This window comes from Ovis aries, chromosome 17 (assembly GCF_016772045.2).
Source record: "Ovis aries strain OAR_USU_Benz2616 breed Rambouillet chromosome 17, ARS-UI_Ramb_v3.0, whole genome shotgun sequence".
NCBI lineage: Eukaryota > Metazoa > Chordata > Mammalia > Artiodactyla > Bovidae > Ovis > Ovis aries.
The window spans coordinates 16,151,626-16,178,907 of NC_056070.1; the positions used below are offsets into that span (position 1 = coordinate 16,151,626).

At 39.1% G+C, this 27,282-nt stretch overlaps 1 protein-coding gene across 9 annotated transcripts in view; it reads right to left on the reverse strand.

The window, feature by feature from the left end:
• IL15 (interleukin 15) overlaps positions 1-27,282 on the reverse strand; it is a 99,933-nt gene that overhangs the window by 12,970 nt on the left and 59,681 nt on the right. For 8 of the 9 annotated variants that reach the window (XM_042234026.2, XM_060400592.1, XM_060400594.1 and 5 more), the window contains 3 exons: positions 5,792-5,890; positions 4,520-4,617; positions 3,139-3,223 (listed from right to left, as the gene is read on the reverse strand). In XM_042234026.2, coding sequence (XP_042089960.1) covers positions 3,139-3,223; positions 4,520-4,617; positions 5,792-5,803 — 195 coding nt within the window. In that variant the 5' untranslated portion in view covers positions 5,804-5,890. 9 annotated transcript variants of the gene reach the window in all.

Genomic DNA, 27,282 nt, shown 5'->3' on the forward strand with positions numbered 1-27,282 from the left:
CTTTTTCCTAACCACTGGTAATCACTGATGATTTTATTGTATCCAACCTTTTCCAGAATATCATATAGTTGGAATCACATACAGTATGTAGCCTATTTTGATTGGCTTCTTTCACTTAGCAAATGGGTTTTAAGGATCCTCTTTACCTTTTCATGGCTAAGTAGCTCATTTCTTTTTATCTACTGAGTAACGCTGCACTGTATGGATGAACTAGTTTGTTAACCCCATTTACTACTTTTACACAGCTGTATGTGGATCTCCACTGAAACCAGCTGATCTGGAGATTCTATTTGGGGAGCTTATGAATTCAAATATTTAGTAGTTATAGGAGAGTTCACATTATCTATTTCATCTTGGCTACATTTAGATAGGTTGTGGTTTATGAGAAAATTGTCCATTTCCTCTAAATTATCAAATTTATGAGAATCAAGTTGTTCATGGTTTTTCTTTAGTATCCTTTTAATGTTTGTAGGTTCTGTAGTAAGACCCCAATTTTAGTCCTGATGTTAATGGTATCTGCCATCTCTTATCTTTGTCAAGATTTCTAAAAGTTTATTGATTTTATTGATTTTTTTTCCACAAGTAATGAGCTTTATATTGAGTTGATTTTTCCCTATTGCTTTCCTAACTTGAATTTCATTACTTTTTGTTTTTGTCTTTATTACTTCCTTCCTTCTGCATGGGTTAGATTTATTTCGCTCTTCTTTCCCCAGTTTCTTGAGGCACTAATTTAGACTGGTGATCTGAGATCTTTCCTCTTTTCTAATGTAATCATTTAATTTTATCAGTTTTCCACTCAGTAATGCTTTAGCTAAATCCCCCAGATCTTCCTATGGTGCATTTTTTTCTTCATTCAGTTCTATATTTTAATATCTTTTGAGACTTGCTCTTTGACCCATGGAATGTTTCTAAGTGTATAATTTAACTTCCAAGTATTTAGAGATTTTTCGGTTGTATTTATGTAATCAGCTTCTACTTGAGTTCACTGTGGTTGGACAACATATGCTGCATGGTTTCAGTTCTGATAAATGTGTTCAAGTTTATTTCACGGCTCAGGATACATCCAGTCTCGGTGAGTGGTGCCTGAGAAGAATGTTTAGTAGCTGTTGTTGTGTGAAATGTTCTATCCATGACATCAGATATTGTTGGTAGACTGTGCTGTCCAGTTCTCTGTCTTTCCTGATTTTCTGTCTAGTAGTTCAATTTGTCGCTGAGGAAGTGCTAAAATCAACTATATTTATGGAATCATCTGCTTCTCCTTTTGGATCTATTATTTGTTTTTGCTTCTTACATTTGGAGGCGCTGCTGTTTGGTGGGTACACATTTAAGATCATTATGTTTTCCTGGTGATTAATCTCTTTTTTTACCAAGGTGTAATGTCTCTCCTGGCTCTAGTAATTTTATCTGCTATTAAGTTTGCATTATCTGATATGAATAAAGCCATTTCTGATTTTTAAAATTATTGTGTGAATGACTATGTGTGTGCGCCTCAGTTTCCTAGAGCTGCTGTAGCAGGGAACCACAAAGTGAGGGCCTTCAAGTAACAATTCATGCTCTTTCAGTTCAAAGCCAGGGATTCAGCTGAGCCTGTTCCCTCTGAAGGTACTAGAGAACTGTCACTCCCTCTGACTCCCAAACCCTTGCTGCATCACGCCAGTCATTCCAGTCTTGTTTGGCTGTGGCTGCCGGTTCTCACAGGGCCTTCTTCCCTGTGTCTATGTATCCTGTTCTCGTCTTATAAAGACAATAGTCAAGGATTTAGGGCCCACCTCACCTCACTGTAATCTCACCCTAACTGAGTATATTTGCAAAGACTTCCGTGGTCTAGGTGAACGTGAATTTAGGGGTGGACACTATTCAGTCTACTACAACACGACATATTCTTTTCTCTTTCTTAATTTCAACCTATCTATTTCCTTGTAGACAGCACAAAGTCAGTTTGTATTTTGTCAATGATTTGGCTGATCTATGTCTTTTTGTTAGTATTCTTTTTCTCCTCTCCTTCTAGGATGATAATGCCAGGAAGGCTGGATCTTTTATTGTCCCCCAAATCCCTGAGGCTTTATTTACTTTTTTCCAATCTGTTTTCTCTCTATTCTACCCTCGAGTTGACTGTCTTTCCTCTGTCATATTCATTCTGCTAATGAGCCTTTTCAGTCTGTTTTATATCTCAGCTATTGTATTTTTCAGCTCTGTCATTTCCATTTGGTGTGCTTTTACATATTGCATTTCTTCGCTAAGACTTTCTGAGTTGTTTTTTGTTTTTTTTTTCAGTTGTTCCAAGGATATCCACAGTTGCTTGCTGGCACATCTTCACGATGGCTGCTTTGAAATTCTTGTCAAATAATTCCAACATCTAATCCATCTCGGTTTCAGAGTCTGTTTCAGACTTTCTTCTCATTCAAGTTGTGATTTTCCTGCTTTTTGGTTTGAAAACTGAGTTTTCAATATATTCTGGTATTTAGGATATTATGTGAGAAGACCCTGGTCCTATGTAAGTCCTGTAGTTTAGCGTGCAGCCACTCTGTGTAGGCTTAGCACAGAGGGGCTGACTTAGTTTGTATGCTGTGATTCCAACGATGGTTTAGTTTTCAGAATCTTTGTGGGGCAAATTTGGAAGGTTTGGTATACCTGCTGCCCCTGGGATGCTCACTGGTCCTGTTGTGTTGCCCATACAACAATACAGCCCCTATTTCTCTCCTCTACAGTTTCTGCCAGAAGAACCGGTGTCTCCAGAGGGGGTTTTCTAGCCCATGGAACAGAGAGTCCTTCCCTGGGTCAGCCTATTTCCCGTATAAGGGTCACCAAGTCACCTGGTTTTTCTGCTAACGAGCTTCTCCAGTCTGTTTCATATCTGGAGGATATATCTGTTATATATCTGACAGGAAAAGGGAGTCTCTCTGGCCTGTGGTCACATAGAGCTCTTCAAGCTAGGCCATTCATAAACTGAGGTTTAAAGGTAATTGCTATCTGAAAATTCTAAATAGAAGATTTCATTGGAGGTTCTATGAGGCATACCAATTCTACTGAAACATTATTGTTTTATGTGAGATTTCATTAAGACTGACAGCAAAACACAGAGAGAAACAGACTCCATAGCAATTATACGAAATATTTTATGGAAAAATGAGTACTTACTTGAATAAGATGCTCAATTGTTTTCAAATCATGTATTACAGACTGCCAGTTTGCTTCTGTTTTGGGAAGACCTGCACTGATACAGCTGAAAGCAAAACCAAAGAGCAAAGCATTGTGAATGAACACAACACTCTCTTGATGAATACTACAGGCAAAAGAGCAATCAAGACCTTTTCATTCCAACAAGTGAAAAAATGAGTGCTATCTTTGCCTTTGTGCCTCGTAGATGAATATAAACACTGAACATAGAATACAATTTTGGTGCTTTACTCTAGCTTGATGACCAACCTGGATTACAGAAAAATCTAATTCAGAGGGATACTTTATAGATAAGCTGGTGCAATTTATCACATCAAAATAAAAACATTGCTTGATATGTGGCAGTGCCCAGAATATGTTTTTGAATGAATTATTACTTTCCTTTAAGTAGAGGTCCCATCAGACTTTTAAGTCTAATAAATGGGTAAAATCATTAAATAAGCAATCACCTCACCTTTTTCATGTAAGGATTTTGACAGTAAGGGACAGTAATATGCCCCTTACATGCACCTTATAGCAGCTTTCTCCATAAACATTATGGACTCGGGCCTAGTCACAAAACTAGATCATACAACTTACTTAGTTTTGCAAAATGGAATTTAATATCAGGACAAAAGATACACACACTGACCAAGTAACTGCAGAATAGTTCTTATAGCTTCAGGAAAAATAGTTGCTCCCTGATGGATCCAGGAAAGAAGCGTGCAAGTCAAAACTATTCTGTTTTTGAGAGGAGGAGTTACCTGCACAAATCTATGGTTCCCCATAGCATGAAGGCATTAGCAGAATAAAACTGAATTGTAATTCAGATCACAAAACTACAAGTTGGGTGAGTGCAGTATATTAGTTTTCCTCTAACAGAGAAGGAAACAGTTAATAGGCATGGGAAAATATGAATGTTTATTAAGAGGAAAATCAAAAGGCCTAAATGAAGAAACAAATGTTTCAAACTGAACTAAGATAGGGCTCAAAGGATAGCAAGAGTCAATGCCAGGGGTAGATAAAAAAGTAACATTGGTAAGCCCTCAATATCTATTTTCGTACTGGTGTCAAAATCACACAGGATGGTAATAAAGAGTTTCCTCCCAAGTTTAGTCAGATACCAAGAAGTCCAATTTATTTGCAGGATGTAATACTCATTTGGAATTTTATAAGAATATAGAAATTCTCTGTAGGATGTTTACCAAACCTCCTCTGAATCTCCATAATCTGCTCTCATACCCCACATACTAAGAACCTAAAGATTTAAACAATGAACATGAACCAATTTAATAGAGAAGATATTGAAGAACAATGATGCTGGTTATTAACATGATGATTCTATGCTGAAAAATAAAATTACCCCAAAATGAAGACATGAATGCCAGCCTCTGTTAAAAAATGACTGTTCAGAAGTAAACACAAGTAGCATTGGATGGAAGTACTTCTCAAATACAGTTTCTGAAAAATAAAATTATAGACAAAGTGGTTAAACTCAGTGAAAAAATGAGATTCAAAACAATACCTTATCATATTTTTAGGTTCCAAAATGTAAATATATCAAACTTTCAGAATTCCCTATTGGAATTAATGAAATTAGAATGTATCCTTTTTGCTTTCTCCCCTACCTTCAACTTTGTCTCCTACATGCAAAGTTCTTTTTTTTTTTTAAATTTTAAAATCTTTAATTCTTACATGCGTTCCCAAACATGAACCTCCCTCCCACCTCCCTCCCCATAACATCTCTCTGGTTTCTCCAGATGCACTTCAATAATAATGATGCATTGAAAATATGTATATTTACTAATTTACCTATATGGTAATGTAATTTGTTTCTATTATCCTTAACTTCCTTCTCATCCTTATTTTCTTTTTTCTTCTTTTTTTCTTACTTCCTTTTTAATTGTCCAACATATTTCATGTTAGTTATATGAATTACTAATATAGGTATGCTAGTTATATATTAATTTCATATAACAATATGAAAATTAATTACATATTAATATCATTTGGAGACAAACTGAATAGAAATGGAACCAACCAAAGATACTCTATGCTATCTTAAGAGCTGATATATAATAAATTTTCTGGGTGATTTAGGAAGATTACTTATCTCAGAACTTCCTGGAGTTTTGATATTTCTGCCTGCCTCTTTCATGTGGTCAAAATCTTTATAGTTTCAGAGAGCAATGCTTTTTCTATTTTTTGGCCATGCAGCATCGTGAGATCTCAGCCCCCTAACCAGGGGTCAAACTCACAGCCCCCTGCACTGGAAGGCAGAGACTTAACCACTGAACTGCCAGGGAAGTCCGCAAAGAGCAGTGTTGACTTAACCTCTAAGAATCTGTGCTCCACGTTATTCACACTGAAAGAATGAATTACACAACTTATTGATTAGCCATTTAAAGAACAAAATAGAGTGAGATAAGTGAAGAACAAGAGCACATCAAGGTGCTAATAGACTTTAAAAACCTAGTTTATTTACTTTCAAAATAAGAATAACCCAAATGTCAACAGACATCTGTGACATCCCGAAATCTCCAGAGAAGAGCCATATAAATTATTATGAAGTATCTGAGACACTAGTGACCTTTTAAGAAAAGTCCATATACTATCTTCATCTAATTTTTCTTACCAAAATTCTCATTACTCAATGCCAGAGTAAATCTTTCAGTATTGAAGAAGAGCTGGCTATGGCAATGGGTTTCCAGCAGCCATCCATCCAGAATACTTCCTACAATACAACCCAGAGTAAAGACGATCCATTAAAAACACAAGTGGACTAGTAGGGGCAAAGAAAGGGAAGAGAATTAACAGTTATTGAGCATCAGCTTTTTCACAGTCACTCGATTAGTCACTTAGAAATGTGTACCTCATTTAATCATCAGAACAATCCTATGATGGAGGGTTAGCAACTTTGGGGTGAGCTGCCCAAGCCCCACAGGAAGTATGAGACAGCCATGATTTGAGACCAGGTTTGTCTGATTACAAAGCCCAAGTCCTTTCCACTATATTAGATTCTTGAATTGACTGAATTCCAAAGACATATTAATGAAAAGTTGAAGCAGCCAAATACCTTAATTTATATAAACTACTGGCTATTAATATAATTTACAACAGAAGTAGCTACTTCTATAGACACTGAATAGATGTCTTCAGTCTTTATATCACTGTTAACTGAAACTCACTTGAGAATTTCATAAGTAACAAAATCCTGTTTTCTTTAATTCAAAGTGATGAAGTATATGAAGATTACACATTCCCATATCCAATTCCACTTCATTTAAAAAAAAATAAAACCAAAATATATAAAATTTAAACAACTATTTTGGCCATCATTCTAAAATAGTACGTATTTGTTGACTTTCCTTCAAAAACCAAAATCTGCCATGTCTCTCAACATAAGTATTCACTGCAATTAAGTTTTGTAGATTGAAATAATTATTTTATTTTCAGATGTTTTTGAAATATAAAAATGATTACCTTATATGATGTATAACTCTTTAAAAGAAAAACTAGAATTCAACTAAGTATTAAAAAAGAGTGTAAGTGTATTTCCAATAAAAACGCCATATATTCCACAACAAAATATTAAGCCTAATCTTCCTATTGCACATAATCTAAACCACTCATTAATCAGTGTAATTAAAGCAACCTCTGTTACTCTCATCTTAATCATTCTCTTTGTCTATGTTATCTCACTGCTCCAAATTATTTGCAAAACTTGAAAATTATCTTCACCATTTCACTCAAACTCTTTTAAATTCCCTACTCCCTTTTTAGTTGTAGGATCCCCCACTCCACATTGTTCAAGAAACAGGATTTACTGAGCTGGGACCAAGCAGTGCAAAGGGTGATACAATTGTTAATGAGGCCTCATGAAGCTGCTTGAGTAAGCAATGAGTATTTCAATCCTGGGCTTTTGCTTCAGTGCGTCTCCACACACGCAGGATGTTAAAATCTTACCAGTCAGACTTTCACTGTCCTGCCCACCCACTAGCAGCTGCTATAAGTCAAGGACAACTAACAGCGTTAGTCAGAATGCTCCATGCAAAGTATGGTAGAATAAGTAGGAAATGACCTCAAAGACGTCTAACAAACAATGATAATAAAAACCAGTGTTACTTGAGGATATTTTTACTGCTTTGTTAATTTGGCAAAAGAACTGATGTGGTTTTCTGGCTGACAGAAAGACAGATTTTCATAACATTTTTGGAAGTTTTGACATTCCATACTTCTGTGGATCAATAACTTTGCTAAGAATGAGAGTGTGTGTAATCCAGGAGAGTAAAGAAGATCCAAAAAGGTAAAATACTCTGTAACTTTCTCTTTGAGTAAGACTCAGTGTTAACATTTAATATAATCATCACTCACGATGGCAATACTAATTAGAGTAAGAATTGTTTACCAAACGCTTTTAAGTCTACAAAATTATTTCACATACATTATCATATTCAATCCTGGCAATATCTTTATATGAGATATATAACTCTTATTTTACAGTGAAGAAATTGCGGTTCTGAGAGGTTAAGTGACTTGCTTCAGATAAATGTCATACATGTGGCTATCAAAATTCTACCTCAAAATCCAGGCTGCACAAGTAGAAGAGAGATGCAAGAAATAATAAACTCTGGTTGAGAAGGGGAGGTCCTTACTGTAAAAAGCAGCTGATCCATCCCATGTGAATCATAAAAAGCCATTGCTCTCTGATAGTTTACAAACAGGTCTTTCATTTGTGGTTGCCAAGGGGGAGGAAGGTGGGAGAGGGATGGACTGGGAGTTTGGAATTAATAGATGCAAAATAGTGTACAGAGAATGTGTAAACATCCCAAAGTCCTACTGTATAGCACAGGGAACTATATCCAGTATCTTCAGGTAAACCATAATGGAAAAGAATATAAAAAAGGACATATGTGCTTGTTTATATACGTGTGTGTGTGTGTAACTGAATCACTCTGCTATACAGCAGAAATTAGCAAGATGTTATAAATTAACTGTACTTCAATAAAAAACAAACAAATTGTGTTTCAAACTGTTGTGACGTGAAACGAAACTCAAGTCCTTTCACAAACATCATCTCATTTGACCCCCACAAAGTACCTGTTAGACAAAAGTGGCTGAAACCAGGTTAATTACTTTCTGAGAATAGAAGCGTAGTGATGCAATAAATTGTCCACTTCCTTATAATGTCATATTTGCGGGGAACTGTGGAAGCAGGGTTTAATCCTGGCACACAGTTGGCATATGGCCATGAAAGGCCCTAGCAATCAGCATCTTTGACGTGCCCTTCATTCACCTGCGTACCTAGATCCAGGAATGAAACAGACTAAATCCAAGCCCTACTCTCAAAGAGGTGTCAGAGTTTAAGCTGATTTTTTTTTGATTCCTGTGACAGGGTCTTACTGCAGGGCACTCCCTGAACTTATGGCAGCAATACTATCTATTTCACTGCCTAAGAGTTAGACATCGTGAAAAGCGGACAATCCACACAACGGGGTGGCTCCAGCAGCTTTAATTCTGGAGTGACTTGTGAAAACAATTGTAAATATTCTGCATGCTAAGGTGCTTCAGTTGTGTCCGACTCTTAGTGACCCTACAGGCTATAGCTTGCCAGGCTCTCTGTCCATGGGATTCTCCAGGCAAGAATACTAGAGTGGGTTGCCCCTCCCTCCAGGGCATCTTCTCAACCCAAGGACTGAACCCACGTTTCTTAAGTCTCCTGCATTGGCAAGTGGTTTCTCTACCACCAGTACCACCGGGGAAGCCCCTATTCTATGCCAATAGTAGTTTTTCCCAGTGAGGACAAACAATCGAGCATACTGCAGTTTTCTTTTGCTTTATTCTGTTTAATTATTTACCTGCCTAGTCACACATTTAAAATAAACTTAAATAGACTCTGCAAGAAGAGAAAGGCTATAAGTATTGGTTTATTTGGTACACATATTCAGCTAGTCACTCAAAAAAAAACTAAAACCAAGGGCAGACCAAGGTTGCATGCTTATGTGGAATATAAAAAAATGTAAGATTACATGGCTGTCCTTAACCATTTAGTGTGCATTTATTGAGTACTTACTATTTGCTGGATGTTTTGGTATGACTGAGGCATACCTGTTCACAAAGCAAATCAGTGAACACAGAAGCACCTTGGTTTCAGGAAGAAAGATGGACTATATATAGTATACATAAGTAAATGGATTATATATTTCATTAAAGAGTGGCTAAATGATACAGGAAAAAGGAAACAGGTAAGAAGGATAAGGTTGCAACTTTAAGAAGGGTGATATTCTAGAAGTCAAGTGAGAAAAGTACATTCAGGAAAAGGAAATGAAGAGCATGTCAGATGTGCTGACAGGTCAAGGAAGACACAGACTGAGTGCTTAGCAACATGAAGGTCATGGGTGACACAAAAGAGCACTTAGAGGGGAGTAATGGAGGCAGAAGCCTACGTGAAATGAGCAGCAGAGAAAGCGAAAGGATTCTAAATTGCTAGTGCAGACAATCCATGGGGTCGCAAAGAGTCGGACACGACTGAGTGACTGAACTGAACTGAACTGAAGCGCAGACAATGTTTTAAAGAATATTGCTCCAAAAGGTGATAATAGGTGGTAGAAAATGAGGGAAATAACAGCACATTTGTATGCTGCGGTAAAAACTGATTATGGAAGAGAGGGGAACAATTGTCAGAGGGACACTCTTAAACAGGGCTTCCCTGGTGGCTCGGAGGGTAAAGAATCTGCCTGCAATGCAGGAGACCGGGGTTCAATCCCTGGGTCAGGAAGATCCCCTGGAGGAGGGAATGGCTACCCACTCCAGTATTCTTGCCCAGAGAATCCCATGGACAGAGGAGCCTGACAGGCTATATAGTACATGCAGTCCCAAAGACTTGGATACAACTGAGCGATTAACACACACACAAGAGAGGGGAACGATTGTTACAGTGATATTCTTGAATAGGCAAGTGAGGATGATATCTGGGGTATCGTGATTTATAATATGTATTTGGTCTTCATTCTCATTTCTGGCCCACAGCTCCTAAAACCCTGGGAATTTTCAGTGATGAGGGTGATAAGGAGTCTTTGAGAGTGATGAGATCTTTTATTATGATTATCAGGTGATTTTGGGAGTCCATCCAAGGATGTGGGCTGGTTTCAGGGAGAAACCAACTGTGAGAACCAACTATGTGATCGGAGAAGGCAATGGCACCCCACTCCAGCACTCTTGCCTGGAAAATCCCATGGACAGAGGAGCCAGGTGGGCCGCAGTCCATGGGGTCTCTGAGTTGGACACGACTGAGCAACTTCACTCTCACTTTTCACTTTCATGCATTGGAGAAGGAAATGGCAACCCACTCCAGTGTCCTTGCCTGGAGAATCCCAGGGACGGGGGAGCCTGGTGGGCTGCCGTCTAGGGGGTCACACAGAGTTGGACATGACTGAAGTGACTTGGCAGCAGCAGTAGCAGCAACTATGTGATTAGAGGGTTGAAACTTTCAGTCCTATTTCTGCCCCCACCTCAGGAGAGGAGAGAAGAGAGGAACTGGAGATTGAGTTCAGTCACCAAGGATCAGCAATTTAATCGGTCATGTCTATGTAATGAAATGTACATAAAAAAACCATACGGGTCTGGAGAGCTTCAGGGTTTTGGGGGCCATGCGGAGGTGCTAGGAGAGGGCATGGAGCTCTGTGCCCTTGCTTCACACCTTGTCCTGTGCAGCTCTTCCTTCCATCTACCTATTCCTGAGTTATTCATTTATTAAAAACCAATAAACTGGGGGTGTTGGGGACCTCTGATTTATAGCCGGTTGGTCAGAAGCATAGATAACAACTTAGACTTTCCACAGGCAACTGAAAGCTCATGATGGAAGGCTGGGAGGGGGCCAGTCTGGATGGCTGAACCATCAACCTGTGGGATCTGACTCCTCATTTGGGTAAAAAGTATCTGAATCGAGTTGAATTCTTGGACATCACCCTACTGGTGTCTGAGGATTGCCTGTTAGTCACAGGGCAAATCCACCCTCCTCACGTTGAAACTGAGTGCTCAGAACATCAAAAGAGTATTTTATACACAAGGAGGTCCAAAATTGGTCACTTTTCAATATGATCTTGGGAAGGAAGGCTGAGAAGAAGGAAGCCTAGAGGCACAGGCTGAGAGGCAGGTGGGCGTGGTGCTGAAATTTCTTGACATTGCTTTGATTTTCTGTTAAGTAGGACTAAAGTCATCAACAGACAGCCTGGGAAGGAGGTGTTATGGGTTGAAGGCCGGAGAATACATGAAAGAGCTATCAAGGTATAGAGGACAGTGCATAGATGTTAAGTATTTTACAAGAGCCTAGCCTAATGGACTTCCCTGGTGGCTCTGATGGTAAAGCGTCTGTCTACAATGTGAGAGACCCGGGTTCGATCCCTGGGTTGGGAAGATTCCCTGAAGAAGGAAATGGTAACCCCCTCCAGTACTCTTGCCTTGAAAATCCCATAGACAGAGGAGCTTGGTGCAGGCTACTATCCATGGGGTCACAAAGAGTCGGGTATGACTGAGTGACTTCACTTTCACTAGCCTAATGAAAGTTCATGGCCATGAATGGCCAGAAAGTAAGATGAGTCAGCATGCTTGTGTTTCCTACAGCCACATTACTACATACATAGAATAGCTAGGCTTGGAGTAGGTAGAGAAACGGATTTAGTCATGGTTGCATATGTCAATGGAGAAGGCAATGGCACCCTACTCCAGTACTCTTGCCTGGAAAATCCCATGGCTGGAGGAGCCTGGTGGGCTGCAGTCCGTGGGGTCACTAGGAGTCGGACATGACTGAGGGAGTTCACTTTCACTTTTCACTTTCATGTGTTGGAGAAGGAAATGGCAACCCACTCCAGTGTTCTTACCTGGAGAATCCCAGGGACGGGGGAGCCTGGTAGGCTGCCGCCTATGGGGTTGCAGAGTCAGACACGACTGAAGCCACTTAGCAGCAGCAGCAGTAGCATATGTCAAGCAAGTACAACCAAGAGAAAGGCAAGGGATTTTAGGGTATACGTAAAGGAGTATAAAAGACATGTGTGTAGGTAATATCACTTTTTTTAAAAATTGTAATTGTGGAGCTTCATAAAGGAAGGGTTAATGGAATCATGGGGCTTTCCTGATGGCTCAGTGGTAAAGAATCTGCTTGCCAAGCAGGAGATGTGGGTTTGATCCCTGGGTGGGGAATATCCCCTGGAGAAGAAAATGGCAACCCACTCCAGTATTCTTGCCTGGGAAACCCCATGGACAGAGGAGCCTAGTGGGTTACAGTCCATAGGGTCACAAAGAGTTGGACAAGACTTTGGAACTAAACACTTCAATTGAATCATATCTTGAAGAACAGATAGATTTTAGATATGAGCAAAAAGAAACAAGACTTTAGGTGGAGAAAAGAGCCTTCAGGGACTTGTGTACTCAGAGGAAAGTGAGTCATTTGATAACAAAGTGAAGTCACTCAGTCGTGTCCGAAAGTGTGAAAGTAATGGGAGGAAACTGTAAACAAGACTGTCACTATTGTTTAAAGCAGGAGTCAGTAAACACTCTCTGTAAGGGGTCAGATAGTAAACTTCACGCTTTGTAAATCCTGTAGTCTCTGTTTCAACTATCTAAGGCTGACACAATGTGAAAACAGCCATATACAATGCATGAATGAATGGGTATATCCAATACAACTTTACTTACCAAAATAGACTGTTGATGGATTTGACCCACAGGCCAGCCTCTGACACTTAGGGATTTCCTGCTGCTGCTGCTGCTGCTGCTGCTAAGTCGCTTTAGTCGTGTCTGACTCTGTGCGACCCCATAGACGGCAGCCCACCAGGCTCCCCCGTCCCTGGGATTCTCCAGGCAAGAACACTGGAGTGGGTTATTTCCCTCTCCAATGCATGAGAGTGAAAAGTGAAAGTGAAGTCACTCAGTCGTGTCCGACTCTTTGCGAATCCATGGACTGCAGCCTCCCAGGCTCCTCCGTCCATGGGATTTTCCAGACAAGAGGACTAGAGTGGGGTGCCACCACCTTCCCAATTTCAGTAGAGTTGAGAAAGTGATATCTTTAACATCTTAAATTGTCCTGTCATTAAGGGTACTTGCATTTTTCAGTAACTTCTTTCAAGCTGATTTCAACTGACACCAATACTATGAAATTTTCAAATAAGAAATTTCTTAAACACACAATCTGTGTTCAATATTAAGGCTAAAAAAATCCAATGTGAACTATGTTACCATGAGTTACTACTGTGACTTTTAAAAATCACTTCCATTTAAAAACAAGAATTGGTGCACTGGGATGACCCTGAGGGGTGGGATGGGGAGGTCAGGATGGGGAACACATGTACACCCATGGCTGATTCATGTGAATATATGGCAAAAACCACCACAATATTATAAAGTAATTAGCCTCCAATTAAAATTAAATAAATAAATAAAAATAAAAACAAGATTTGAAGTTGCCATTTAATTTTCATGACTCCACACAATATGTTATTAAGGCCTATGAATCACAACAGTTTATCAAAACAACAAAAATAAATGATTAAGTAAGATTATTTTAGTATTTAAAAAATGCTATTTCATATAAGACCTATAAAATAATATACACATATATTTTAAATAAAACAACACGAAGTTCTTGGAATGCTTAAGACAAATTGCTTAACTATACTGAAATGCTTCCAAACAAATCACAGCCATTTAAATATCACACTGTCAAGGACAAAGGTAGTTATGAAGTTTGGACACCTTAGTTACCAGGACAACTCAAAAGGCCTTAACTAGAGAGACGGTATTACAGAAAGTGAATATAGAAACACCTAAGGTAGTTTATCATCAAAGACAACAATGATGCATGTCTGTGTGCATGCACGGTAGATGTTCAGTCGTGTCTGACTCTCTGCGACCCTATGGGCTGTAGCCCACCAAGCTCCACTGCCCATGGAAGTCTGCAGGCAAGAACACTGGGGTGGGTAGCCATTTCCTTCTCCAGACCATGAAGCATATATGTAGCTAAAGGGCATATACAAACGATGCTCTTACCACTCTTTGATAATAGTTCTACACAGCAATATGTTCGTGTGCGTTTTTTATCATTTGGTGTAAGTGTTGTTGAAAAATGTTTTGGGTAAATGTTTTTGAGAAAGGCTAACTCTAGGGCAGGTGTAAGTAGACAGCTTCTGCAGAGCAGCACGACTTTAATACTTAACCTACTGTCCAGAAATGGTCAATAAGATCTATTCCTCTAGCTTAGTTTCCAAAAGCACTTTTTTTCCAAAAACTGGTGAAGATGAAACCATAGTACAGAAGAACATTAGTATTTGAGAAAGAGGATAAAGAACATTCTTCCTACCAGACCTCAGAAAATTTAAAATCCACTGAACGTCTATGAAATAATAATGTGAAAATACATTCTAGGAAACTAAAAAAAAAAGTTATCCAAGAAAAAGAAAAATATGGGATATAAGAAATCATGGAGCCCAACACATGTAATATTCACACTTGGGTATAAATAACAGCCACATTTTTTAAAGTTTTTTTTTTTTAATAAATCTCATTCATTCATTTAATTTTGCAAAAATGTGAGATTCTTGTGGTAGTAACCTTGTGTATCGTGTTCATTACTGAACTCCAAAACAAAAAAGCATACTAGGTACATAACGAGCACAGGTCACATTTGTTGGATTTTATTTTTAACTTCTTTACAATTACACAGCCCCCATCTCACACACACACACACACACACACACACACACACACACACACACACACTCAGAACTTTATCAGACTCTTAACCTGCACTTGCTTCCCTATCCAGCAGGTGTCCCAGTCGGCCACTGTGATACTATCCTAAAGAGAATCTAAATCTTCCTCCACCGAGTTTTCTCCACATTTCACCTTTCTGATACTTTTATTTTGCCAGTGTCCAATTCCAAGCTACATAGTATTGTTGGAAAAAATGTTCCCTGATACATTTTTGAGATGCAATCTTTAATTGGGCCTTCTCTACATCTTGCTAATGATTTCTGGTTCTTTCTGACACTCCCCACTATACATTTAAAATCAATTTTATTGATATAATTTCAAGGTGATAAAACATACCAATTTTAGGTATATGATATGCAGAGTTTTGATAACTGTATATAGCCATGAAATTGCTCCACAACAACAGAAAACAGCTATAATCATCAAAATTTCTCCCATGCCCCTTTACAGTCACACCAGTCCCAACCTCTACACCAGGCAACTCCTGACCTAATATGTACTTTTCCAGATAGCAGTGTGGAAGGAAAATCACAGGTAAATTCCATGTGGTAAATATTGTGAGAAAAGAGGAAAACTCATGCTAAGATTATTACTTTATGCGGAAATCAAAAGTTCAATACAGAAAAAGAATATCCTGGATATACTGTAATTTTCAAGCTTAAAAATAAAATAAAGTAAAATGAGGCAAAGAAAACCTAAGCAAACTAACAGAAGGTAATGGTAAGCATAAAAGGAGAAAATTAAACAAAGAAATCACAATAAGAAGTTCACACATAAAAAGTAATGTAGCAGTAGTAAATCTAAATATACAAGTACATTCACCCATACATGAAACGATGTGATCAAAAACTACATTTGATTACTAAAAGACGCTTAGATTGAGTTTTAAAAATAGAGAGGCAGAAAGATAACAGATAATGTTTTTTTAATATGGTATTTGTAAAAAATTAAACAAAAATAAAATGTTACGAAAAGCTTGAAAATGAAAGTACAAGAAAAACTATGCTAAGCAAATATGAGTATAGTAATAATAATACCATAAAATTAGAATTCAAGGCAGAAATTCAATTAGAATTCTAAGCAATACAAAGATAATGGATATGGATGAAAGTTACTATCTGTAAGAGGATATAATAACCATGAAGCTTTATGCTTCTAAGAATATAGTTTCAAATATATAACAATATAGCTTCAAATTATATAAAGGAAAATCTAATAGAAAAACAAGGAATTATTTAAAAATCTTAAACTCTGCTCAGAAATTTAAACATAAAAAAATGAGTAGGGCTGTGGTTTGGGTATGTGAGTTAGCTAATTCTCAAAACACCACCACCACCATCACCTTGTAGCATTTGCCAATTTCTGTTATGTAAGTGTCTCACCATACTGATTTCAAGTCACAGTGTTTTAACAACTGGTTCACAAAATTTCTGCATATTTAACCATTGGCTCTCACAAGCCAATTAGAGCTGGCTCTAGCACACCACTGCCTGTGGTAAATTTTAAAACACAATGAACAATGTTTTATGTAGGGTGTATGTATATTAGATTAACTATAGATAGATGAAATATTCTACCTCATAGACATAGCACATAGAAAATAAATACATAGGACATTCCTAAGAGGTTGCTTATGACATATTCCTAAAGCATCAATGTGCTAAACTTAATGTCTCAAAAAAATTACACAAAAATCTGAAATCAGATTCTATACGCCACATGCTATAAACACAAATCAATAATATCAATAATATTGGATGATTGAATTGAATAATGTTGAATTAATATCAATGCTGTTGAATTAAAAAGCAATAAAAATAGAAAATAGAAAATGTATACACTTGAAAATGTAAATTACCCTTTTAAATAGAGCTGGTATAAAAGAAAATCAATTTGAAAATTACATGTCATTAGAAAACATTATGGCAAAAGCATAACATATAGAATTCTATAGATTCTCACAGAAAATAAGTAGATTGAAATACTTTACTATTTATTAATCTCAAGAATGTATAAAATAATTTTAAAAGGAGAATTAAGTATTACTAAAGATAAAAAGAGTAATAAAGTAGAAAAAGGTAATTAGTATAACTAAGAGATGTATCTTTGAAAAATAAATCTGATCAAAACTAAAAAGCAAAATGTCAGATTACAAATATATGTATTAAAATACAAAAAGGCAATTAGTAGTATAATTTTTGCAAATTATATGTTCATGCAAATCTATGTGAACACTGATTTCTAAGAAAATTATCAAAATGGACTCATGAAAATAAGGAAAACTTAATTAAAGATTAATCAAAATACATGTAATAAAGGGGGCTTTCTGTTGGCTCAGATTACTAAGGAATCTACCTGCAATTCAGGAAACCCAGGTTCAATCTCCGCGTTGGGAAGAGCCCCTTGAGAAGGGAATGGCAACCCACTCCAGTGTTCTTGCCTGCAGAATCCAATCGACAGAGGAGCCTGGCGGGCCACAATCAATGGGATTGCAGAGTTGGACACTACTGAGCGACTAACACAGACATGTATTAAAAGACTCTGAATTCTTTAGGAAGGCTTTTACCAAAAATTCAGGAAATTTACAGATCCTTACAGTATTTACAGTATTATTCTAATTCATGGGCACCAAAATCTACATCAAAACTATGTAATGATAACCTAGGAAAGAAAATCATATAGCAATCTCTTATTGGAACACAGATACTAATTTCCAAAACATTAAATTTTACTAAGTAGAGAAGTTTGTTCTTGAAAAGATGGTCAGCATCAGGAAGTTTACTTGTGGGCATGCACGTGTGCTAAGCTGCTTCAGTCATGTCTGACTTTTTGCAACCCTGTGGACTGTTGCCAGCCTGGCTCCTCTCTGTGGGATTCTCTAGGAAAGAATGCTTGAATGGGTTGCCATGCCCTCCTCCAGTACCTGCGTCTCTTATATCTCCTGCCTTGGCAGACGAGTTCTTGACCACGGGTTCTTTCCCAGGGCGCCACCTGGGAAGCCCTTAGTTGTGTGTTCACTACATTAACAGATAAACAGAGAAAAGTCACATGGTTGCCTTTGTAGATGGAAAAAATAATTTAAGAAAATTCAGCACAAAATTTTTAAAATATCAGAATAAGATCCAACTGAAAAACAGTGTCTAATACAAACCTGTAAGATTCCTATCTGGGGTCATTTACACAAAGTACAGGCCCTGAATGAGGAGACACACACTCAGGGCTGCCAGTCAACACTGACATGGTCACAACTATACGGGTTTGAATCCTCTCATTTATACGCTAGGTGACTTCAAGACATGCATATGCCTTAGTTCCTTTTTTTCCCCCCAAATCATCAAAATGGAGATGATCATAGAACATATCTCTTATGATATGTGAAGATTACTGTGAAGATTAAAATTTATATCGTGCACAAGGCATAGTAAGGACTCACAACATCATCTATGAATTTAGACGGCATCTCATCAACAACCTTTGAGAAAAATATGGCAGGCACCATTATTATCAGCCTCCGTTCACAAAAGGAAGGGAGTAAACCTCAAAGAAGTGAAATCATCTGCCCAGCATTACACATGGTAAGCAGAAACATAATTGGAGTTTATTCCTGGTTCCTTCATTCACTCACACATTCATCAAAAATATATTAAGCCCCTACTATGTGTCAGTCATTATCCTAAGGACACAGCACTGAAAAAAGGAAAAAAAAAAAAAGAAACAACCCAGGAAGTCAGGACATAACTAAAGAAGTGAAAAAAAAAAAAATATATATATATATATATATATGACTGACAAAACACAACTACCATGGAAAACAATAAATACAGTACTTGTGAGGTTAACCTCTATTTTACAAGAGATGGGCAAGAAAGACCTCACTAATAGGTGACATCTGTCCATCTAGTCAAGGCTATGGTTTTTCCAGTGGTCATGTATGGATGTGAGAGTTGGACTGTGAAGAAAGCTGAGCAACGAAGAATTGATGCTTTTGAATGGTGGTGTTGGAGAAGACTCTTGAGAGTCCCTTGGACTGCAAGGAGATCCAACCAGTCCATTCTAAAGGAGATCAGTCCTGGGAGTTCTTTGGAAGAAATGATACTAAAGCCGAAACTCCAGTACTTTGGCCACCTCATGCAAAGAGTTGACTCACTGGAAAAGACTCTGATGCTGGGAGGGATTGGGGGCAGCAGGAGAAGGGGACGAGAGGATGAGATGGCTGGATGGCATCACTGACTCGATGCACGTGAGTTTGAGTGAACTCTGGGGGTTGGTGATGGACAGGGAGGCCTGGCGTGCTACGATTCATGGGGTCGCAAAGAGTCAGACACGACTGAGCAACTGAACTGAACTGAACTGAAATTGAAGCAAAGTCCTAAAGGAAGAGAGTGAGACAGTGTCTGAGGAAACAGTTTTCCAGGCAGAGGCAACAAGGAATACAAAGACCCTTGTATGGGAAAAGCTTGCTGGGAAAGGCAAGGAGGCTCTATTTTTAATCCTTTTGACCTTGCTGCATGGCATGTGGGATTTTAATTCCCAGACCAGGGATTGAAACTGTCCCCCTACCCGCCGCCCCACCCCCACCCCCTCGCTGCAGTGGGAGCATAGAATCTTAACCACTGGACCCAAAGAGGCTGTAATTCAGCCAGAAATTTAGGAAGTGAGGTGAGACGAGAGTAGGGGACAGGAGCAAGAGGTATGGACTTGGGTAAGGTCTTGAGCTTTCACTGGAAAATCTCTTTGAAACATATTGAGCACAAGAAGGATGTAAGCTGGTTTAGATTTTTATTATTTATTTATTTTTACAATTAAAATTTTTTTTAATTTTAAAATAATTTCAGAGTCACAGAATGGTTGTAATCATAACAGAAAAGATTCTTGTGTACCTTTCAGCCAGTCTTTCCAAACAGAGGAAGGAACCTTTTACATTTCTCTACTCAAACACAATCTCCTGCCTTCTGCTAAATGTAACCACTATTCTGCTTTTAATGGGAATGAGTTCTTTCCTTTTTCACTCCCCTAGTTCTTTGTCTTTTAAGTCTTCTTTAATCTCCACCTCATCTCTTTTTGTTCCTAACCATTTATTTGCTGAGGCTGCAGGATTGGCCTTTCTGCTCTGGTTTAGATTGTTAAAGCTACACTCTGGCTACCATATTGAGAAAGACTTTGCTTGGGTAAGCACAGGCTTGGGGAAATGATTGTAATATTGCTACAGTAGTCCAGGATGACAGTAATGGAGAGAGAGAGAATGTATATTTTGAAGATACAGGATTTTCTGCTGAATTGGATGTTAGTTATAAAAGAAAAAGAAGTGTCAAGGATGACAACGAAGATGTGGGCCTGAAATGGCAAGAGCCAGTTCACTGTTTATTCAGCTGAGGGAGTCAGGGAGCGGTGATTTAAGAGAAAAGTCAGGAGTTCCGTCTTGAAAAGATTAAGTCCCACAGCTGTTAAGCATCCAATTTTATCAAGATGTTAGGAAGAGAGCGAGAACTGGATTTCAGGACAAAGACCACAAAAAGAATACTGGGAATGTTGATAATACACTAAATAAACAATAAAGTGTGTGTTAGTCACCCAGTCGTGTCTGACTCTTTGCGATTCCAATGACTGTAGCCTGCCTGGCTTCTCTGCCCGTGGGATCTCCCAGGCAAGAATACTGGAGTGAGTTGCCATTCCCTTCTTCAGGGGATCTTCCCGACCCAGGGATAGAACCCAGGCCTCCTGTATTGCAGGCAGACTCTTTAAATAAGTAGATATAAAGGGAACCAGAGAGCTGCTGTCTTCACTCTCCAGTTCTGTTCACCAGACATTTACTGAGCATTCTCTGTGTGCTTGGCATTAGGATTACAAAGGTGAATAACCACAGTCCCTGTCTGTGAAGAAATCACAGAAAGCAAACATACTTTCCTTGGTGTCATTTAGTCACTAAGTCCTGTCTGACTCTTTGGCAACTCCATGAACTGTAGCCGCCAGGCTCCTCTGTCCATGGGATTCTCCAGACGAGAATACCGAAGTGGGTTGCCATTTCCTTCTCCAGGGGATCTTCCCCACCCAGGGGTCAAAATCATGTCTTTTGCATTGGCAAGCAGATTCTTTAGCACTGAGCCACTAGGGAAGCCCAATAGTATAAATGCTAAACCAGTTTGGATGTCCAGGTCTGTAGGTAGAGAAAGCATCCTAGAGGAGATGACAAAAACTGATTACCTTAAAGGGAAATTAAAGTTAGCCAATCTTAGAAAGGGGAAAAGGGCTTTTCAAGCAGAGGAAAATAGTGGGGGAAGGCATGGAGGCAAGAAATACTGTGAAGCATTCAGGTAAACTCCAAGCACTTCAATTTTACCAGCACATCAAGGTGGAGAAAGGGGGTAAAAGTGGAATAATTGAAAGTCGCTCAGTTGACTCTTTGAGGCCCCATGGACTATACTATTCTGGCCTGGGGAATTCTCCAGGCCAGAATACTGGAGTGGGCAGCCTTTCCCTTCTCCAGGGGATCTTCCCAACCCAGGGATTGAACGCAGGCCTCCCTATTGCAGGCGGATTCTTAACCAGTTGAGCCACAAGGGAAGCCCAAAAGTGTTATGAAAGTGGTATGATCAAGGATAAATGAGTTGTCATGGAAAACCTTGCTTGATAGAACTTGCTGCTCACTGTATTCAGAAGTGCAAGGCACAATCAAAATTTGCATTTGATTTAGATATCTTGACCACCCTGAAGAGAATATATTTAAAGGAAGCAAGCCTGAAGGTAGCAAAACAAATCAACATTATTACAGTGGATAGTTCATGTGCTACCGAACATAGTTCACGTCTGAAGAAGTAGTAATAGGAATTCCAAAGTAGTAACAGCAAAGAGTCGGACATGACTGAGCAACTGAACTGAACTGAACTGAACTGAACAGTGTTACTTGGAGAAGGCAATGGCAACCCACTCCAGTACTCTTGCCTGGAAAATCCCATGGACGGGGGAGCCTGGTGGGCTGCAGTCCATGGGGTCACAAGGAGTCGGACACAACTGGGTGACTTCGCTTTCACTTTTCACTTTCATGCACTGGAGAGGGAAGTGGCAACCCACTCCAGTGTTCTTGCCTGGAGAATCCCAGGGATGGGGGAGCCTGGTGGGCTGCCGTCTATGGGGTCTCACAGAGTCGGACACAACTGAAGTGACTTAGCAGCAGCAACAGTGTTACTTATTGCAGTAACATTTCCCAGAAAAATTGGCAGGTTGCATTGACTGTCTGGTATGTAGAGGGAAAAAGCAGGAAGAGGCTTGAATGACTCACAGGTTTTGGGTTTGGAATGTCAGAGTAGTGGAGCTACTAATTGAGACTGGACATAAGACAGGGTTGGCTGGAAGGGAAGATGATTCACTCAGGGTGAAGCTTGGGAGGGTGGTGGAATAGCAAAGATAATGGTTTGCACATCATCAAAGACAGATGATATACAAATTAGAATCTTAAGACATGGCAGCGCTGAAGATATAATGCATGGGCTTAAAACCATGAATTCAGATCAAGCTAGGAGAGCATATAAAGAGAAAACTGCAGTGAGAAATGGGAAGAATAATCTTTAAACTTTCTTCAGATGATAGCTTTGGTGAAAGGCTTCTAATTGCTTGGGGTTAGTCACAGCTAACATGATCATGGGACAATGGAAACAGTGACAGACTTTATTTACTTGGGTTCCAAAATCACTGCAGATGGTCACTGCAGCCGTGAAATTAAAAGATGCTTTCAAGAAAAGCTATGACCAACCTAGACAGAATATTTAAAAAAAAAAAAAAGCAGAGACATTACTTTGCAAACAAAGATCCATATAGTCAAAGCTATGATTTTTCCAGTAGTCATGTATGGATGTGAGAATTTGACCATAAAGAAGGTTGAGTGCCAAAGAACTGATGACTCTTGAGAGTCCCTTGGACTGCAAGGAGATTCAACAAGTCAATCCTACAGGAAATCAATCTTGAATATTCATTGGAAGGACTGATGCTGAAACTCCAATACTTCGGCCACCTGATGTGTAGAGCTGACTCATTAGAAAAGACCCTGATGCTGGGAAAGACTGAGGGCAGGAGGAGAAGGGGATGACAGAGGATGAAATGGTTGGATGGACATGAGTTTGAGCAAGCTCCAGGAGATGGTGATGGACAGGGAAGCCTGGCGTGCTGCAGTCCATGGGGCTGCAAAGAATAGGACCTGGCTGAGCAACTAAACAACAACCACAGCATGATCCTGGGCTTCCCTGGTGGCTCAGTGGTAAAGAACTCCCCTGCTAATGCAGGAGACGCAGGTCCAGTCTCTGGGTAGAGAAGATCCCCTGGAGAAGGAAATGGCAACCCACTCCAGGATTCTTACCTGAGAAATTCCATGGACCGAGGAGGCTTGCAGGCTAGTCCATGGGGTCACAACAGAGTTGGACGCAACTTAGCAACTGAACAACAAAAACATGATCACACAGCCAGCAATTACAGCTCTCCTATGGACTCAGCACAATTTGTTTGAATGTACAAAGCACATTTTTTCAATTCAAACATTTCTGAAGTAGGGTCCCATCTTATAAGTGATCTCTAATTTCATCTCGAGAAAAGCTGATTTTCCAGGCGAGAGTACTGGAGTGGGGTGCCATTGCCTTCTCTAGTAAAAAGATAGGTGCTTCTTAAAGACAATGACGGCATCTCAAGGCAAGTTCTCTGGGAATCCGGAGACTCTGAAACAGATTTATGTGCAGGATGTATATTGAGAAGTGTCTTTGGGATCACTCCCAGTGGGGTAAGGAAGGAGAAATAAAGCCCAGTAAGGCCCAGTCTCTCTCTCGGCTCTGTGGTGCACTGAAGCTGGGATGGCCCTTGACGTGGTCGATCTTGGAGAAAACAGGGCTTTTGTAAGACTCCCCTCTCTGCAAAGAACACTGGGCACACAATGCCCCGGGGGTGGCTGTGACCTGGGCAACGAGAGGTTCTCCCAGAGAAGACTGTCCAGCAACCGGCACTCCCAACCAAGCGGACAGCAAAGTCATCACTCCTTAAGGAAAATACAGCCACAGCACAGCACCCACTGCAGATGATTCTTGAGAATGAAGGAAAGACAGCCCTTCTATCTCCATGTGATTTGATTTTAATATGATCCTGAAGTTTCAAACATAAATATTCCTTGGAACAAGCCATTTTAAAATCTGTCTTAGTAAAAGGTTAGGTCACCTGGAATCCCACCCTGTTTGGCATAAAGTGTAGAAAGAGAATTACTCTGGGACATTTAAAGTAATATATAAGATTTTTAAAAGACATTCATTGCAAAATTCCCAGAGACTGACTGAAACATTATTAGGGACAAAAGACTAAATAATAATGGTTAAGTTCTAACTTTCTGAGCACTTAGAATGAGGTAGATTTATCATGTAATTAGTAGCTCTGAGGTTCCAATGCTCCTATCTTAAATGGCGAGGAAGGAAGAGCCCCAGCCCTGTAGTGGAGGCATGGAGGGTGACCCCAGCCTTGTGTCACATTCTGCCTCCTAGTTGGCATCTCAGGTTAACAGCAGGTCCTATCAGTAGGCAGGCTGCCAGCACTCCCCTCAATCTACCTTGACTCCAGTGACAACCTAACCCCAGCAGACCTCATGGGGAATCTAAACCTTATCTGTGACTCTCAAGGACCTGAACACCAAGCCTGGTGCCTTGACTCCCCAGGGCTTTCAGCTACTTTATATTTGTGTATATTGCATGCTAAGTCCCATCAGTCATGTCTGACTCTTTGCCTCCCTAAAGACTGTAGTCTGCCAGGCTCCTCTGTTCTTGGGATTCTCCAGGTAAGAATATTGAAGTGTATTGCTATGCCCTCCTCCAGGGGATCTTCCAGACCCAAGGATCAAACCCATGTCTCTTATGTTTTCTGCTCTGGCAGGCGAGTTCTTTACCACTAGCGCCACCTAGGAAACCCAGATGCTCTATCCAGATATGTGCTAATGAAGCAACAGTTAGAACTGGACATGGAACAACAGACTGGTTCCAAACCAGGAAAGGAGTACATCAAGGCTGTATATTGTCACCCTGTTTATTTAACATATGCAGAGTACATCATGAGAAAAGCTGGGCTGGATGAAGCATAAGCTGGAATCAAGACTGCTGGAAGGAATATCAATAACCTCAGATATGCAGATGACACCACCCTTATGGCAGAAAGTGAAGAGGAACTAAAGAGCCTCTTGATGAAAGCGAAAGAGGAGAGTGAAAAAGCTGGCTTAAAACTCAACATTCAGAAAGCTAAGATCATGACATCTGGTCCCATCACTTCATGGCAAATAGATGGGGAAACAGTGGAAGCAGTGACAGACTCTATTATTTTGGGGGGCTCCAAAATCACTGCAGATGGTGACTGCAGCCATGAAATTAAAAGACGCTTACTCCTTGGAAGGAAAGTTATGACCAACCTAGACAGCATATTAAAAAGCAGAGACATTACTTTACCAACAAAAATCCATCTAGTCAAAGCGATGGTTTTTCCAGAGTCATGTATGGCTGTAAGAATTGGACTATAAAGAAAGCTGAGCTCCTCTGTACATGGATTTTCCAGGCAAGAGTACTAGAGTGGGGTGCCATTGCCTTCGGAGGAGGTTAAAAATGCACTACTTCTGGTAATGCATTCTGAAGGTAAAGGAATACTTCCTAAACCATCAACCAAAAAAAAAATTTTTTTTTCAATCTACTCTGCCACAGGAAATAATAACTTTTCCTTCTATTCTCCCTATAGAAAACATTAAGAATCATTATCACATAAAAGAGGAAATCTGAGTGTATGCAGACAAAAACCCAGCTTAGAGTATTGTTGTTCTTCCAAAGCCTCTGTTCTTTAGTTGGGTGCTTGTTTCATACAAATTGAAAACATGAGCTCTTGAATCTCTCTTTTTTTAAATGATCAATGACACCTTTAACATCTAAAAGCTATGCACTCTCTCCTCAGAAAAATGCATATAAACACATATCCAAAAATTGGATGAAATCATATGAAGCTAAAACATCAAATCCTCTAAAAGTTTCAGAATACCTTTTTTTCTAAATTTGTTGGCTCTGCAAAGTGATTTTTTAAAAATGCACATACATAGTACATACATAAAATACATTCGTTTATCTCCTACAGTGCCTAGCATTGCAGTTAACACGATGGAAGTTTTAATAAATGTCCACTGATTTCAATTACCCAAGAACTAAGTAGCCAACAGAAGACAGAACCATCCTTGTAATTCTTTGCCTGGTCATATCTTACACTATATTATGATTTCCTTTTTTAAAAAAAGACATAATTATTGTTACTGTGGGTTCAGGTTTAGAGCAGACGTAAAATAAACATTAAACCACAAACTCAGTATAACTACTTGGATATAACTATACATGCAATAAAAATTCACGTTTAGGTGAGGAAAGTACCTATAACATAGGCAGTACTCAATAAGTATTTGTGGATTATGAATACATGAATATATGAATAATAAATAAGACAGGAGAAAGGCTGCTGCAAATGGAGGTTTTTGGATGGTTGGGGGCAATTGAGGTTAGTACTGAAGAGTGAATATGATTTGAATAGGAAGAAGGAGGCTATTCCAGCTAATATAGCCCCAGCATAAATTATACCATCCAAGGATGAAAAAACTCAAGAGGAGTCACCAACTGGAAAGTAAGGAAGGAAGTCAAAGGAAATACATTTGAATAGGTGAATTGGAGTGAGACTACATATGACCTTCCAAGTCAAGGTGAAGAATCAGATATTTGTTCTGGACAACAGAATACAACTTCAGATTCTTAAGACAGTGAAGTTACCTAACAATCATACTTTACAAGAATTAGTCAGTAATTAAACCCATAACTGAAGAGAAAAAAAAATCATTCATCATTTTTTAACATCAGCTAGTATGATACTCAACCAAGTGTTTACTTATTAGACAAACTATTACCTTAATCTGAGTGATAGCTCTTCTACTTTAAAAAAATTAGCTTTTGTTTCCTGGTCATCAACAATCACCCTTTTGTTCCAGGAAAATAGAGACTATTGATTATTTAAGAGTGAAATTTGTAGGTGATGGCATGCTGAACCACACGTTAATTATTAGAAGGGTAAATAGAGGACTGGGTCATAACTAGTTGAGATCCCAGCATAAAATTCTCCAGTCTCTCCAGCACATATGCCCAATAGGAACTTCCATCTGGGTTGTGACTATTGTCTCTCGTAATATACATAAATATTATATATACATCATTAGACTTATCAAGTATGCATGGTGTTTCTGCATTTTGACTGGCCTACCTTCATTCAATCTCTCTATAAATCCCTTCAGAGTACATTTGGTTATGGCCCTCTTTAGAACTCTAACTATTGATA